Here is a 15,364-nt window from a genome sequence, read left to right on the forward strand (position 1 = left end):
TGTTGAGTGTGGGCATGCTGGCCTGCTATTGCAACACTCATTCAAACAAAGTCCTAAACTACCCTTACCAAATTGTAAGAAATGAGTCACAAACCCACCAAGACAAGGTAGTTCTGAGTTACTCCTGTCAAATCCTTCTTAGCAATACAGTAGTTACTGTCTTTTGAGTAACTAATAGATGACCGAAACTAAGTAGCCCCCAAATGACTTTTAAGGGGTATTGTGTGAATTAATACTTGTAAAGGACTTAAAAAATGAAAACCACTGTATAAATGATAAGCACCATTTTTAATTGGAAAAATGTTTTAATGGATTATGTGCCCATTAGATCACCTGCTTTCCGGAAGGAATGGTAAACCATTTTCACAAATGTGGGCTACGATGGCAAATTGCTTGAATGGAACACATTGCATCTGTCTTTTATGTTTAAGGCACATATCTTATAGACAACTGTCGTTCAACTGGACCAAGATGGGTCATGCATGCTGGAAACTAGTATCTGCTGATGCCCTGTTTGTCTTCAAGATGAGGGCAGATATGGGACATGTGGAATTCCTTGAATGCACCTTGGCCATTCCTTTCAAAGGACAATGTCTTTTTAATCATAATGTTGTACATGTGAAGAAACTTCCCTGGAACAAGTCACTGGGAACTAAGAAAGATATGTGAGTGTAAAGACATGTGATGTCTTAGGATACCACATTTTAGGGGTGTAACAACATCCTCAGCAACTCAGAGCCCAGTTTCCCTTTCTGGTAATGGGATCATGGAGAGGTCAGTCACATAAGACCTTATTCCCTGTTTCACCAGTGACACCTCCAGGATGGATCCCAGGCTTTTGGGAGTCCCTCAGAAACTTCCAGGGAGACAATGTAATCCAGGGAATAGGACATGGGTTTGGTAATCAGGATACCTGGCTTCTATTCCCAGCTCTGCCACTGCTGTAGCTCCATGAATGGCAAGTGTTGTTATTCTGTCTTGTACACCTTGCTCCTTTCTCCAAGTAGTATCTGCCTGTTTCTGGGGACCCTGCCATTGCTTCTTTACCTGGCAAGTCAGAAAGCCATCTCTGCAGACATGGAGATAAAGATCCATGATGTTTGTAGTGACCCTTTTTCTAAGAGTAGGGGTTGCACTGGCACTTTTTGATCCACTGGTGCTTTGTGTGAGAATAGGAGTTTGCCCTTATATCCCTACCAAAAATCCCCCCTTCCTTTGCACTATTATTAAGCACCCTGCGCACAGATTGGGGAGGCAGGACCCTATATCCCTCAGATATCTGCATTACAGTGCCTCTGCAGTGTAGATTGTGTGCAAAGCACTTTGGTATAAAGGGTGCTGGAGAAGAGTAAAACGTTATGATGTTTATAAATCTCAGGTTACAGGGCTATGAAGAAGCCTTTTTAAAAATCCTAATGACATTTTAAATGTTTATTTTAGGACTAATCCAACTGCCTCGCCTATCAAAATACATGGTCTTACAAGTTTAATTCTCAAAAACACACCGATTTCCTCCCACTATAGATAACTTGCCGGTAACACATTTTAGCTGTCGAGGTGGCATTTTTTGTGCCTGAAACTAAATATATTTCAATCACATGAAATGAATGCATTTTTAAATTAGTTAATTAACCATAATAATTGCTAATTCTGAAATGTGCCCATTTCTCCTGCCGAGAGGTTGAAATTTTGCACCCAGACTCATGCAAGGGATTACAGCGGCTGTGTGTTCTCGCAGCAGTTTTGCACGAGGTTTTCAAACCACCACCCGGCGCCGCTGTAATCACACAGACAATGAGTTCCTGTCCCTTTAAATGCCTGATGTCACCGTCTCCTATCCAGAGCGGAAGCCCAGTCGCTGGGAATCTCCCGCCTGCTGCAGTTGAGAATCCTAGAGCCCTGGACCAGCAGCACGTGGAGTAGGGAGCACACGTGGAACAGCAGCATGGAAGGTGAGAAGAGACTCCACTGTTGTTACAAGGGTGTAGTGCACCGGCTTAGAGATCCCTGGGTGGTTCTTTTTTTGGTTGCTTTAATCGTATTTAATGGAGTATTTTACAAATCGTGATTGTCCTCGCAGTTAATTGAAAGTTCCTCCTTTTGCCATCTTTTCTGCAACCAGATTTCAGTCCATAGAGGTGGAATCAAATCGTGTGTTGCAATAAAACAGGAAACGAGTTGAGCCTCTTTCTACATTTAATTTCAGAACCTGTGCAACGTGTATGTTAAAGTTAGATTTAGAGCTCAGTTTAACTACAGCTCATCTTCTGGGTTTTAACGAATTGAAGAACGTGTGGGTTTCTTTGTGCTTATAAAAAGCGCACTCAACTTTCATATCCAGTTCAAACGAAGTTGCAGGTTAATTTAGGTTCTAGTATTTTAAACAAGGCAAAATACTTTGTTTCTTCATATTGTTAACAACCTTTGCAATTACCCCCATTCACTAGTAGTTCGAGAGAGATTATTAATACATTGTTTCAATTCTTCATGTTAAAATAGCCTAAAAGTAAAATCATCTCTGCCTAGTCTCACTCACTTCGAGGGGGAGACCCCCTTTTTGTGGGTTAAATTAAAATTTTGTTTTAACAATGTCTAGCCCTCTTGTGATGAAAGATTTTGAGATGTACATTTCTGGGAGACACATAATTTAAATACAACCTGACTCAATTCAGGTAGCCACAGCTTGATAGCCGTGAATGCTTTGAAAGAATGGGTCTAATTGCAGTTTGCCTACTTGCCTGTGTCAGTTTCATTTTTCTTAGCAGATCAAGCTGTGATTACTTACTGTATGTTTTTATTCAGCAAGTGAGAACAAACAGTCTCTGAATAAGAAATAAGCAGGCCTCTACCTCTGTGAAATGTATATTTTTCTCCAAAAATTTGCTTATTTGTCTTTTAAAAACTCTTGCAAGTAAAATTTATCTTGCTACTGATGGTTCAAGTTTTAATGCTGTCAGTGGGTCCCATGTGACATCCTACACTCTGAAATTCACTTGATGCATTTGAAGTGTACTAAAGTTTCTTATGTTTTCGGATGCAATTTATGTAAACGATGCTGTACAGAATAAAGTTACACTGTATTCTCTCTGAACACAATAACTGTAACGTTTTCTTTTATAATCCTAGTTTTACACTTGTAGGTTAAATCCTGACTCCATTGAAGTCAATGGAACTTTACTTTTGACTTCAGTGGGGCCAGGATGTCTTCCCTTGTTTTTCCTGCCCTAAAAAAAGAACAAGTAATCCCACGGAATTCAGTGAGGTTTTACTCACATGGTTACTTGCAAGAGTAAGGGTTTTCAGATTGGGCCTGGTGTTTATGAGCTAAATTCTGTAGTCCTTACTTTACCAAATGTTAGAGTTTAGTGAAAGTTTATTTTATTAAGGAATGCAGAATTTGACCTTGTGTGATTAGCATTTTTGCATTTAATGTATTGGGATGACTAAACTGAGTAAAGATATCCCACATACTACACAAGGTCAGTTTCTTAAGGTAGATACCAAAGTAGATTGAAATTTAAAGTGAAAATCAAAATGTTGTTCATAACTGCATACTACTAGACATTATATTTTCCAACATATGTCCAAGACTAACTTAAAATACTGTATAGTCCATGAGACTGTCTTGATTTACGCCTCATTATTCCAGGAGGAACATAGGGCCTTCATCACTGTTTTCCAATATTGAGCCGAGAAGTAATGTATATTTCTGTAACGGCTTTGTTTTTTACAGGAACAGGTTGTTAGCCCTCTTCCAACATCTTAGCAGGAGGACAGGTAGACTGCCTTTGGTCAGATTGAAGGGTAGGAGCCAATCTGGCATGGGTGACCCTACCAGTTATATTCCTGCCAGCATAGTTTTCAGGGTCATGGGATTACTCAAGCCTTTCCATCATGTTGAGGCACAGTCCATGGGGAAGGATGTAAGATTAGCACAATGTTATAGGACCAGATTAAAGTCCCATCGTGTTTATTTTGAGGGATCTATAGACTAAAAATCTGTAAACTGTTAACATTTTGAGTTTTCAAGGTCATTTTCAAAATGCATACTGGTTTTAGCAGAGAGCCAAGGTGGAAAAAGAATCAGTTTAGTCTACTTAGGTTATGGCATAATTTATTTCTAAAACTGAAATGTCTCATTTAAAAAGGGAATAAAATTATTAGGAAAAAGGGAATGCTTTAATGGGACAGAGCTTTAATGCTGTATTAGCTGGACTCTCTGAGACTATGAGAAAGATACTATTAGAGACGCATATAATCTTAAAAGTGAAAAGAAATAACTTTGTTTAATACAAAATGAAATAGGGCCAAGTGTTTTCTTCAGGAAGTTATTGAGGTTTGAAATGCCAAATAAGGCACTTCAGCCTGAAAATTAAGTAGGCTTTCCCTTGTTCACTTGTTAGAAGTATAACATGGTTTTGAATATGAAAAATATTGGAAATTATATGACAGTGACAAAAGAAATTACATACTATATGTAACAGACTGATCTTGCATTAGGAATCTTGGTGGAATGAAAATTTAAACTGTGTAGATCTGATTGCAGACAGAGGCCTAGACTGTTGCATTTTTATTTCAAAGTTTCCTTGTGCCTATTAAGATTATATCAAGACAAAGTAAATAGTTTTAATTGCTCCACTACATGCAATAATAACAGGGTTAATTGTTTTTAGAAACTGAAAATACAAGAGAATGCAAATAGTAATCTGTGAAATAGGTATTTGCAGTGAAATGCTGACTCCATTGAAGTCAATTGGAAAACTTCAGTTGACTTCAGTGGGGATGAGGTTTCATCCTTGATATGTAGAATTACAGTTGCATTGGAAAATGTAAAATACTAATAAAAGAGGCAAAATCCTGCCTTTAACTGGTGGTGGCAAACAGACAGAAGAGAACATAACAGTGCCAGATTCACACTTGCCATTCTGCTGGTTAGAGCTGTGTGGCCAACAGAAAGATATTATTCACTGTATATTTAATGGAAAAAATCACAAGTCATTGAATACATGATTCATTACATATGTTCACAAGTTATTCAGCCATGTCTGTATGCTGATCAAATAACAGAATAAATTGTTCTAAATGATTTTATGCTTAAAATATAACAACATTCCTTTACTAAGTTTGTTGTTAAGTATTATTTGACAGCTCTAATGCTGGCATAGAGTGAGTCTCACTATCTGTTACACTTTATTTCTGTTTTGTAAATGAACTTTGCGCAGCAAAAGCAACATACACTTTAGTCAGCTGCACCCTTCCCATGTACCCTAGGCAGCAGTTCCTGCCTCCATTAAGTTTATGAGGACTAGCTGGTATGTAAGTGAGCCCCTCCTTGCGCTTTTCTGAGCGCTAAGTAGAGATATTGTTTTACTGTTTTCATGGAGCACAGAGGCTTCCTGTGTCCATTTCTCCTTCTAGCACACCTGCATGGTACAAGGAAGGATTTGGCTCAAAATATTTTACTGAGAAGGGAGTCTGAGGATATGTGAAGAAAACATAAGGGCTCGAAGGAAGGTCTTTTAGAGAAGACTAATGTCTGATGAAATCCAGGTGCAGATGAATGGATATTGAGGCCTGAAAGTTATGCAAAGACTGTGGTATTAGTGAATGGGGGGAAAAATGATACATAATGTCATTATTTTTTTTATTTGAATTAATTTATTTATAGTGACGTATTTCCCAAAGGTCCTGGTCATGACCAGGGTCCTATTGTGCAATGCACTGTACAAATCCACATAAAGGGATAGTCCCTGCACTGAGAGCTTAAGGGCTGGTCTAAACACAGTTTTTGTACCACCATAACGAGGGGTTTTAAAAACCGATATAGTTAAAATGGTACAGCTCCCTAGTATGGATGCAATTATAACTTTAACGATGCTTATATTGGTACAGTTTAGTGAATTAAAGTGGTATAGATTATTCAATACTGTATAAAAGTTCTTATATTGGTATAGCCGATTGAATACCATACAAAGGTGCTTATATTATATATAACTTATTTGAATAAGGTATACCTTTTTGTGGTATAACTGTGTCCACTCTAGGGAGTTGTACTGATTTAGCTATATTGGTTTCTAAATCAATATAGTGGTACAAAAACTGTGTAGACATAGATCAGTCCTAATTTAAGATAGTCTCTAGGTAACTTTAATTTATATTTTACTTCCCAAGTCCATTTGTGGACCCTCAAGAGCAAATAGCTGCCACAGTACAGTGCAGCCACACCCCCAACACGTTCCTGATATACCCACTGTGTTTAGTTCTGGGAGTTTGGCCCCTGCAGAGTCCTTACACCAGTTCTGCACCAGCCAAGTGCCCTCTCCCTGCCCCATGCCTGCATAGGGAACCTTTCCCACTCTTTTTAAGGCCTCTTGATTCTGTCACAGTGGAATAAAAATATGATAGTATAGTAAAATCAGACTGTTTGGTACATACACAAGATGTTTGTATAACTTAGAAGGTATAAACACACAAATGATTAGAATTGATATAAGTGGTCCCAACCGGACATCTTCCTAGTTATTATCAGCTGGGAGTTACCCATCAGTATCACAGCAGAAGCCTGTAATACACTGTTCTAGGCTGTCATATTTAGACATTATAGGGTAAGAAAATGACAAATCGAATGCCTTAGCTGTGAAACTCCTTGATTTCTAAGTCCAATATTTCCAGTAATATTTAATTTTTTTTGCATTTAACTTTTTGACTGTGACTTTGGAACATGACTACGTAATGTGTTTATTTATGATCTAAGACAAATATGAAAAAAGTTGCATTGCATGAATCAATGGACCCCTACCTTTTTTGCTGAGCATTTTAACACCTTTTCTTTGGATATGATTTGAATATAATAAAATTAGGCTTTGGAAAAAAAAACAGATTATTGAGTTAAGATTTGTAATAATTTGTTTTTATTCCCATGATTGATGGTTTCAGATAATATAGGCTTCTGAAGAGGATCTCTTATCACATGAAAATGGAAAGCTAATTCACATTTCACAATTTATTATTTACACTGAAAATGTAACTGGAGGATACATTAATAATCAGAGAATTAGCTATTTTTTCCTTTTATTATTAATTGTGCTCATTGCCAATGGAGAGTATTTGAGGAGGTTGCATTGCAGAAGAGAATACTAGCCATTTTACATTCCTAATGGAAAAAAAAACAGGGATAGTGCTTTTTTATTTTATTTTATTCATTTATTTATTTATTTTATGAGTGAGAATTTCTGAAAAGGGCAAAGAAAGCCACGGGAAGGGTATCTACATATCAGATATTCACTCAGAGTGTCATGAGATACAGCAAGGTTGGATTTTGCATTTGGATTTCTTATTTAGTTTTATGGTGGGTAATATCACATGATGCCAGATGATCCTTTTTGAGAACACTTCAAGAGATGCCTAGGATCTCAAGTTATTCCAAAGAGGTCATAGAACAGGGTGTACTCCATAATTTGCCTAAAGATCAACCTGTTTTAGATAACACATAAGCGACTTTTGTCTCCAGGTAAATTCACCCACTTTTGGTCAAAATATGTTCTTTTCTAAGATTCTGCTTCAAAAATGCAGATGTCATGCAGAACTGGAGATCTGTACTGTACATTCTTGTGAAAATTAGAGTTAGAGAAGGTCTTCAAATTATCCACTATATGTTACAATATATAAAATACAGCTTTCTTTATTTCTGAGATCTACATTGCAGATATCAGAGATGATTTTTTTATCTATACTTCAAAAGAAAAAAAATTATGTATTGTTTAACATTTATATTGTGGTAGAACCTAAATATCTCCAACAGGTTGGGTCCCATTGTGCTGATCATTGTACAAACTTGTAGTGAATGACAGTCCCTGCCTTCTTAGAGGCGGATATTTTTATATTCTTGGGATCAGACCCATCAGGAGCTAAAAATGTATGTCATGTAGCTAAAACCAACATTTTATTTGTCCATTCAACTATGAAAGGATTAGAGATGAAACCAGAGCATGGAAAAATCAAAGCAATACATGTGGAACAAGTACAGTAAAAATACTGCCTGTGAACGGTACCCACCAGATCAGCAAATGGTTGCCCAAGAAATCAGAGAGTAACACAGAAGGAAATTAACATTAATTGAACAAAACTACTTAGCCCTTCTATTTAGTTGATGATCAGCATATCAAGTGGTTATTTGATATCGGTGGGAAATGGGATTGAAGAAAAACATTAGCTTTCCCTGGTAGTGGTTCTTCAGAAGATGTCTTCTCTGAAAGTCTTTGGCCAAAGGGATCTCTTTTTTCATTACATTAGGTACCTGGTGAAATGTATGGGCAAGAAAACCAGTGGAAAATATGTACTAGCTACTCATGCTAAATAATCTGTTCCACCTTTTGCTGTGATGCCAGGAGTTCCTTTTCCAGACCTGAAAAGGAGCTCTATGTAGCTCAGAAACTGCCTTTCTCACCAACAGAAGCTGGTTAAATAAAAAATTGTTACCTTACTCACCTTGTCTCTCAGTGGAAAAAACTGTCATACAAAATGAAGTACCTTCAAGGGAACCTTCAGGCCATTTATTGTAAAGCATTTAAAAGTATAACATTTTATAGAAATTAGCATGAACACCCAACCACCCCAATTGTTTTCTTTCTAATTCAGGCCCCGATTCAGAATAGCACTTAGAGACTCAAGCATGTGCTTAAGTTCTTTCTTGAAATGCACATTCAAACATTAACTTTGGAAGACTTTATTTTGCAACATGCAACACTATTCAGAAATCACAGAATCATAAATGAGTCAGAAGTGACAAGGAGAAGGTTATTTCCACAGTCCAAATATATATATTACTGAATTATCACACTTCATATAAATCTGGACATGGTATTAAATTGTTAGGTTTCAGAGCTGTGTCATCCCATTGCAGTTAAATGAAAAACAAATGATTTAGAGATGGAGAGATATTACCTCTTTATGTTTAGGAATTACATTATGACATCTTTGTCTTTATGGATATCTCTGCTTTAGATCTTATATAGAGATCTCATGGTGACTTGGAAGGAATGAAGAGACATGAATAAATTAAGGCTGTCAAGCGATTTAAAAAATTAATCGCACAATTAAAAAAATTAACTGCACTGTTAATAATAGAATACCATCTGTTTAAATATTTTTGGATGGTTTCTACATTTTCAAGTATATTGATTTCAATTACAAAACAGAATACGAAGTGTACAGTGCTCACTTTATTTTTTATTACAACTATTTGCACTATAAAAAAACAAAAGAAATAGTATTTTTCAATTCACTTAATACAAGTACTGTAGTGCAGTCTCTTTATCATGACAGTTGGACTTACAAATGTAGAATTATGTAAAAAACCCAACTGCATTTAAAAATAAAACAACATAAAATTTTAGAGCCTGCAAGTCCATTCAGTCCTACTTCTTGTTCAGCCAATCGCTCAGGCAAACAAGTTTGTTTACATTTGCAAGAGATAATGCTTCTTGTTTACAGTGTAGTTTGAAAGTGAGAACAGGGGTTCTCATGGCACTGTTGTAGCTGGTGTCACAAGATATTTATGTGCCAGATATGCTAAAGATTCATATGTCCCTTCATGCTTCAACCACAATTTCAGGGGACATGTGTCGATGCTGATGACGGGTTCTGCTCAATAAGACTCCAAAGCAGTGTGGACCAACGCATGTTCATTTTCATTATTTGAGTCAGATGCCACCAGCAGAAGGTTGATTTTATTTTTGATGGTTCAGATTCTGTAGTTTCCCCAATAAAGTGTTGTTCTTTTAAGACTTCTGAAAGCATATTGCACACTTTGTCCCTCTCAGATTTTGAAAGCACTTCAGATTCTTAAACCTTTGGTCAAGTGTTGTAGTTAGAAATCTCACATTGGTACCTTCTTTGTGTTTTGTGAAATCTGCAGTGAAAATGTTCTTAAAATGAACAACATGTGCTGGGTCATCATCCGAGACTGCTATAACATGAAATATATGGCAGAATGCAGATAGAGCAGGGGATATACAATTCTCTCCCAAGGAGTTCAGTCACAAATTTAATTAACGCATTATTTTTTAATGACCATCACCAGCATGGAAGCATGTCCTCTGGAATGGTGGCCGAAGCGTGAAGGGGCATACAAATGTTTAGCATATCTGGCACGTAAATACCTTGCAATGCCAGTTACAAAAGTGCCATGCAAATACCTGTTCTCGCTTTCTGGTGACATTGTAAATAAGAAGAGGGCAGCATTATCTCCTGTAAAAGTAAACAAACATGTCTGTCTTAGCAATTGGCTGAACAAGAAGTAGGACTGAGTGGACTTGTAGGCTCTGAAGTTTTACATTGTTTTGTTTTTGAGTACAGTTATGTAACAAAAAACATCTACATTTGTAAGTCGCACTTTTAGGACAAAGAGATTGCACTACAGTACTTGTGGAGGTGAATTGAAAAAATACTATTTTAAATCATTTTTACAGTGCAAATATTTGTAATAAATAATATACACTTTGATTTCAGTTACAACACAGAATACAATATATATGAAAATAGAGAAAAACATCCAAAATATTTAATGAATTTCAACTGGTATTCTGTTTAACAGTGCAATTAAAACACCAATTAATTGGTGGTTTATTTTTTAATTGCAATTAATTTTGAAAGCAGCAAAGAGTCCTGTGGCACCTTATAGACTAACAGATGTATTGGAGCATGAGTTTTCGTGAGTGAATACCCTCTTCATCAGATGCATGGATGTGGGTATTCACTCATGAAAGCTCGTGCTCCAGTACGTCTGTTAGTCTATAAGGTGCCACAGGACTCTTTGCTGCTTTTACAGATCTAGACTAACACGGCTACTCCTCTGATAATTAATTTTGAGTTAATCACGTGAGTTAACTGTGATTAATCGACAGCCCTATAATAAATATTATGGTCTAGTTTGAGAACCAGTACTTTTTGGTGCTGTTTTTGAGTCTGCCTCTGAGTTTGTTTGACCTCGAATGGATCACTTAATTTTTCTATACCTAAATTTTCCCCATCTGTAAAATGTGTATAATAATATTTACCTAACTTACAGGGAGTTTCAGAGGCCTCATTAATGTCTGTAAAGCATTTTGGGATCCTTGGCTAATAGACACTATGGAAATGCCATGTATAACTAAATGTGAGAGAAGATGGAGATTCTGATTTAATTTTAAGATGACATTTTCATAAGTATTCAGTGTTGGTCTAAATGCTTCCATTTAAGTTCAATGGGAGAAGAGTTAGGCCAGTGCTGAATACTTTTGACAATCCCGCTTCAAAAAAGGATCAATTTTTCTTGCTGTTTACTGCTAATTACTATTTAACCATAGTGGGAGCTACACACATACAGTATTTGAGAAATGAAAGCTAAACATAGGCATTTAGGAGACCAAAATAGATCCAAAATTTGTAGCAACTTTATCAGGCAGGTACAAGACTTTTTTTTTTTTTAAAAACTTACTTTTACTATGCTGAACATGTCAGCAAGGTCACACTCACCCAGAACTTTTAGGATAACCTCACACAGTGCCAGGCATCTTTACTTTTTAGTTAACAAAGCTTTACATTTTGATGTTGCAGAGACCACAAAAATGTTCCATAAACAGTGGTGGTAAAGAAAGATAATTATGGGGTAAATGTCAGTAGTGGTTAACACCTCACTGCCACAGTATGTGTATTTCTGTTATGTAACTGTCAGGAATCAGTTTTATGTGCTCTGGGTTTCTTGTTTGATTGTGTAAAGACAATTCAAGATTTTTTGACAGGTAAAGTAAAGAAACAAAAATAGTGAAGGAAAGAGGAAATAAAGGAACAGGGAGCTATGGCACCATTAAAAAGGTGAATATTAAAATCAGCCACATTTGTAAGTTGTCATGACAGGACAGGCATCTAGAAAGTGCAGTACATTGATCTACACAGGCCAGGATTTTAAGAAAATCAATGACTGCCTAAGCTACTAAGGTCACATTGAGACACCTACTTAAGTCATTTTCACAGGTGCTGAGAACCTTCAGCTCCCACTGATTTCAGAGTGTCCTATTGGGTGCTCAGCAGTTTAGAAATTCACATCACATATACTGTATATGTTCCTAAATACAGACTTAGGAGTCTATCTTTAGTCTCCAGTTTTTTTAAATCTCTGCCCCATGAGAATTCAGAAACAAAGTTGGTTTTGCACCCCTAGTTAAATAAATTTGATGTAGCAAAATTAATAGGAGCCTTTTTCCTTTTGTTAATAAGGGAATTTAGGAGCATCTAGTACTCTGCTCCACAGAGATTCCCTGATACATAGCTACTACCATCAAGCTGCATTCAGAATGAGGTCTTAAATGGAAAACACAGATGATTTGATTCACTAATACTGAGAAACTATGAAAGGAAGAATGCTGTTTGCTTGTTTTGGACACCTAACACTAGTCGAGCTATAGAAAAAGAATGGGTATAAATTAATTATATTGCACAAATTCCACTTTCTAAAAATAATTCTTGGATAGCTCTTTCTTTAGATTATTAATGTGTCAATTTTGCTGTTTAGGTTTATTCATAATAAATGTATACTCATAGCTTTGTTAGAGCAGAGATAATTTAAAAAAATATTATTAGCAATTTAGATTGCTGCTAGCATTTACTTTGTCTGTGTCTTTTCCAGATTCACAGTCAGGTATGGACCTAAGTACTTCTCAGGAACAGTCAGTGGCTACAGGTACTGTACCCTTAAGCTTTCTCTCACCCTCCTCTTTAAAATCTTAGTTAATTTTAACTGGGAAAAAATGAAATAATTGCACAGTCTGTTCAGATTAACAATGTACTAGATGATACATTACAAAACTGAAGATGGACATTACAGGACAGAAAATTAAACTCTGGAGTTGAAGTAAATGCATAAGAGGGTGATAGAATTTTAGAAAATAATGTGATAGAAGAGAAATCAAAAGAATGTATGATAGAGAATTATCATTGCTCATGGACAAAAGAAAAGGTTTTAGAGATGAAGCTGGAGGTTTTGGTATCTGGTTAAGAGATTGTTTGGGCTTTTCTGCCTGGAATTGTGGGATAAGCACAATAACTGCTGTTTCTGCCAAAATGATCATCAGTGAAGAAGTTAACAATTTTCATATTTAAGGGTGTGATTTTTCCAAAATCACCTACGTGATTTAGGAGCACAAATCCATTGACATCAATGAGACTACTCATATGGTTAAAGTTAAGCATGTGTTCAAGCACTTTGCTAGATGGGGGCCAGAGTTTTCAGCACCTTGCAAGATTGAGCCCCATATGAACAAAGTACATCTTACAATAATTTTCTAGGCTTTATTTAAAGTTATTGTTTATTTATCTGCTAATTCATAAAATTAACTAATTTGCAATGGGTCTCCTAGTCAACAGGACACATTAGAAAGGTTCTACAGCATATTATACTTCAGTTTATATCAGTTTTTAACCTGACTCAGAACAGTTCCAGAATATTTAAGTCTACACAATAGATTAACACTTCTTTTAGATGTATATTCTATGGCATTGGTGATAGTTGCTGTTTTAGCAGGGTGTGTGGTTTTGGGGATCTATTCCCACTTCTATCAGTGACTCAGTGAATGACCATAAGCAAATTATTAAGCTATGTTGCAATGCTGTCCATCCATAAAATGGGTACTGACACGAGTATTGTGAAAATTATTTTGTTTGCTAAGTACCTTGAGATAATTACGTGGAAGGTGCTATTGAAGGGTTAATTATTATCATTTAACATTTTCCTTTCTTCAGAAGGACAGGAAGTTTTGAAAGACTGTAATGTGAACAAATTCCAGGAGATGGAAAACATGGATAGTAGGGAAGATATGAAAGAGCACAGTCAACCTCATGAAGAAACAGGAGGTAAACAGGGGCTGCATAATGAAAACCAATAGTTAAAGATCTTCTTATTCCTTTGATTGTGTTATGTTCATGCCTAGAAGTTTTAATTAAGATCATGCTCCTGTGTGCTACGTGATGTACAAACATTGAAATATGAGTTTGAGTTCTGAAAATTTTAACAGATTCCCGGGTGATACGCCGATTGGAGTACTGCTATTTCCCATCAAACAATCTCCATGTGCAGATTGCACATATGTCATGTATACAGGACCCATGAAACATACACTATCAGGTTCATTCTCAGATGACAGAGTTTCAGATAACGAGAGGAAGGATAAGCAGGGTTATTTGGGTAATGCACCTCATGCAGAATCATTCACTCAATGTTTTGTTATTGAAAATCATACACTGAAATGTTTTGAAAAAAAATAGTTTGCATATAACAAGATATACATGCTAGCAGGGCACTGTGCATCAATATCACTTAGCCCCTTTGTTAGCTCAGAATATTTTGTCAGCTTTCAGCTTCATTTTCTAAAGAAAAGGTAGATTATTCTAAACTCCTGGGACAAGGGTACACTAGAATCTTAAACTGCTGTACACAGTAATCTTTTCCCTGTAATTGCTCAGTGAGGAAAAAGCTGAGCAACTCCCATGTTTTTATTGACAATGAATTCAAACAACAAACAATTTCTATATCTCTCTCAAGGAAGATACAAGGATTAGCGCAAATATTACACCCATGTGCACCTATTTTTAATTGAAAAGATATCTTATGTACATTTATATGTCTTTAACTCTTTCTATCTAGAAATGAGTGTGGCTTCTTCTCTGTAGTATCAAAGCACCTAATAGGCAAAAAGGGATAAAAGATGCAGTCCTTGGACTCCTGATAATCTGTCATGATGTGGCCTTTAGGATTGCAAAATTTGAGAGGGGAGCCTTGAAATAGGTCTCAGTATCTAGATGGTTATAAAGTGAAATCACAGCATTAATAAACATTCCAGCTAATCTGAGTAGAGCATGTTCATTTATGCCAGTTCTCAACCACAGACAGTGAAAAATACTGCTTGGCAGAGGATGTGGTAATATATACTGAGGAAAAGGCATGTGGTGTTTTACCAGTTTCATATTGCCTCTCGAATACAGCATGTCCATGAAAATACACTAGTATCAAGACAAATTATGTCTGTGGCTTCAGGTGACAGTTTTCTGAACCAGGATTTACTTAAATCATGCCATTTTAAAAAATAGTCTCTAATTGGTCACCTAATTCAGGGATTTGAAAACTTCATTGCACCGCGACTCCCTTCTGACAACAAAAATTACTACACAACCCCAGGAGGGGGGAGCAAAAACTGAGCCCACTCGAGCTCTGCTGCCCTAGGTGTGCCAAAGAGGAAGACCAGAGGCTTCTGCCCCAGGCAGAGGATCTATAATCTGAGCCCTGCCACCAGGGCTAAAGCTCTGAGGCTTAGACTTGCTGGGGTCCACAGCT

The 15,364-nt window shown here is 36.6% G+C and overlaps 1 protein-coding gene across 3 annotated transcripts in view; it reads left to right on the forward strand.

The window, feature by feature from the left end:
- The first annotated feature begins 1,822 nt into the window (after positions 1-1,822).
- Positions 1,823-15,364, forward strand: part of IKZF3 (IKAROS family zinc finger 3) — a 49,573-nt gene continuing 36,031 nt past the window's right edge. The window contains exons 1-3 of one of the 3 annotated variants that reach the window (XM_032791292.2): positions 1,823-1,952; positions 12,665-12,718; positions 13,777-13,887. In XM_032791292.2, coding sequence (XP_032647183.1) covers positions 1,946-1,952; positions 12,665-12,718; positions 13,777-13,887 — 172 coding nt within the window. In that variant the 5' untranslated portion in view covers positions 1,823-1,945. The remainder of the gene's footprint in view (positions 1,953-12,664; positions 12,719-13,776; positions 13,888-15,364) is intronic. The other 2 variants (XM_032791289.2, XM_032791291.2) reach the window with 2 other exon arrangements.

Source organism: Chelonoidis abingdonii, chromosome 21 (genome assembly GCF_003597395.2).
Source record: "Chelonoidis abingdonii isolate Lonesome George chromosome 21, CheloAbing_2.0, whole genome shotgun sequence".
Lineage (NCBI taxonomy): Eukaryota > Metazoa > Chordata > Testudines > Testudinidae > Chelonoidis > Chelonoidis abingdonii.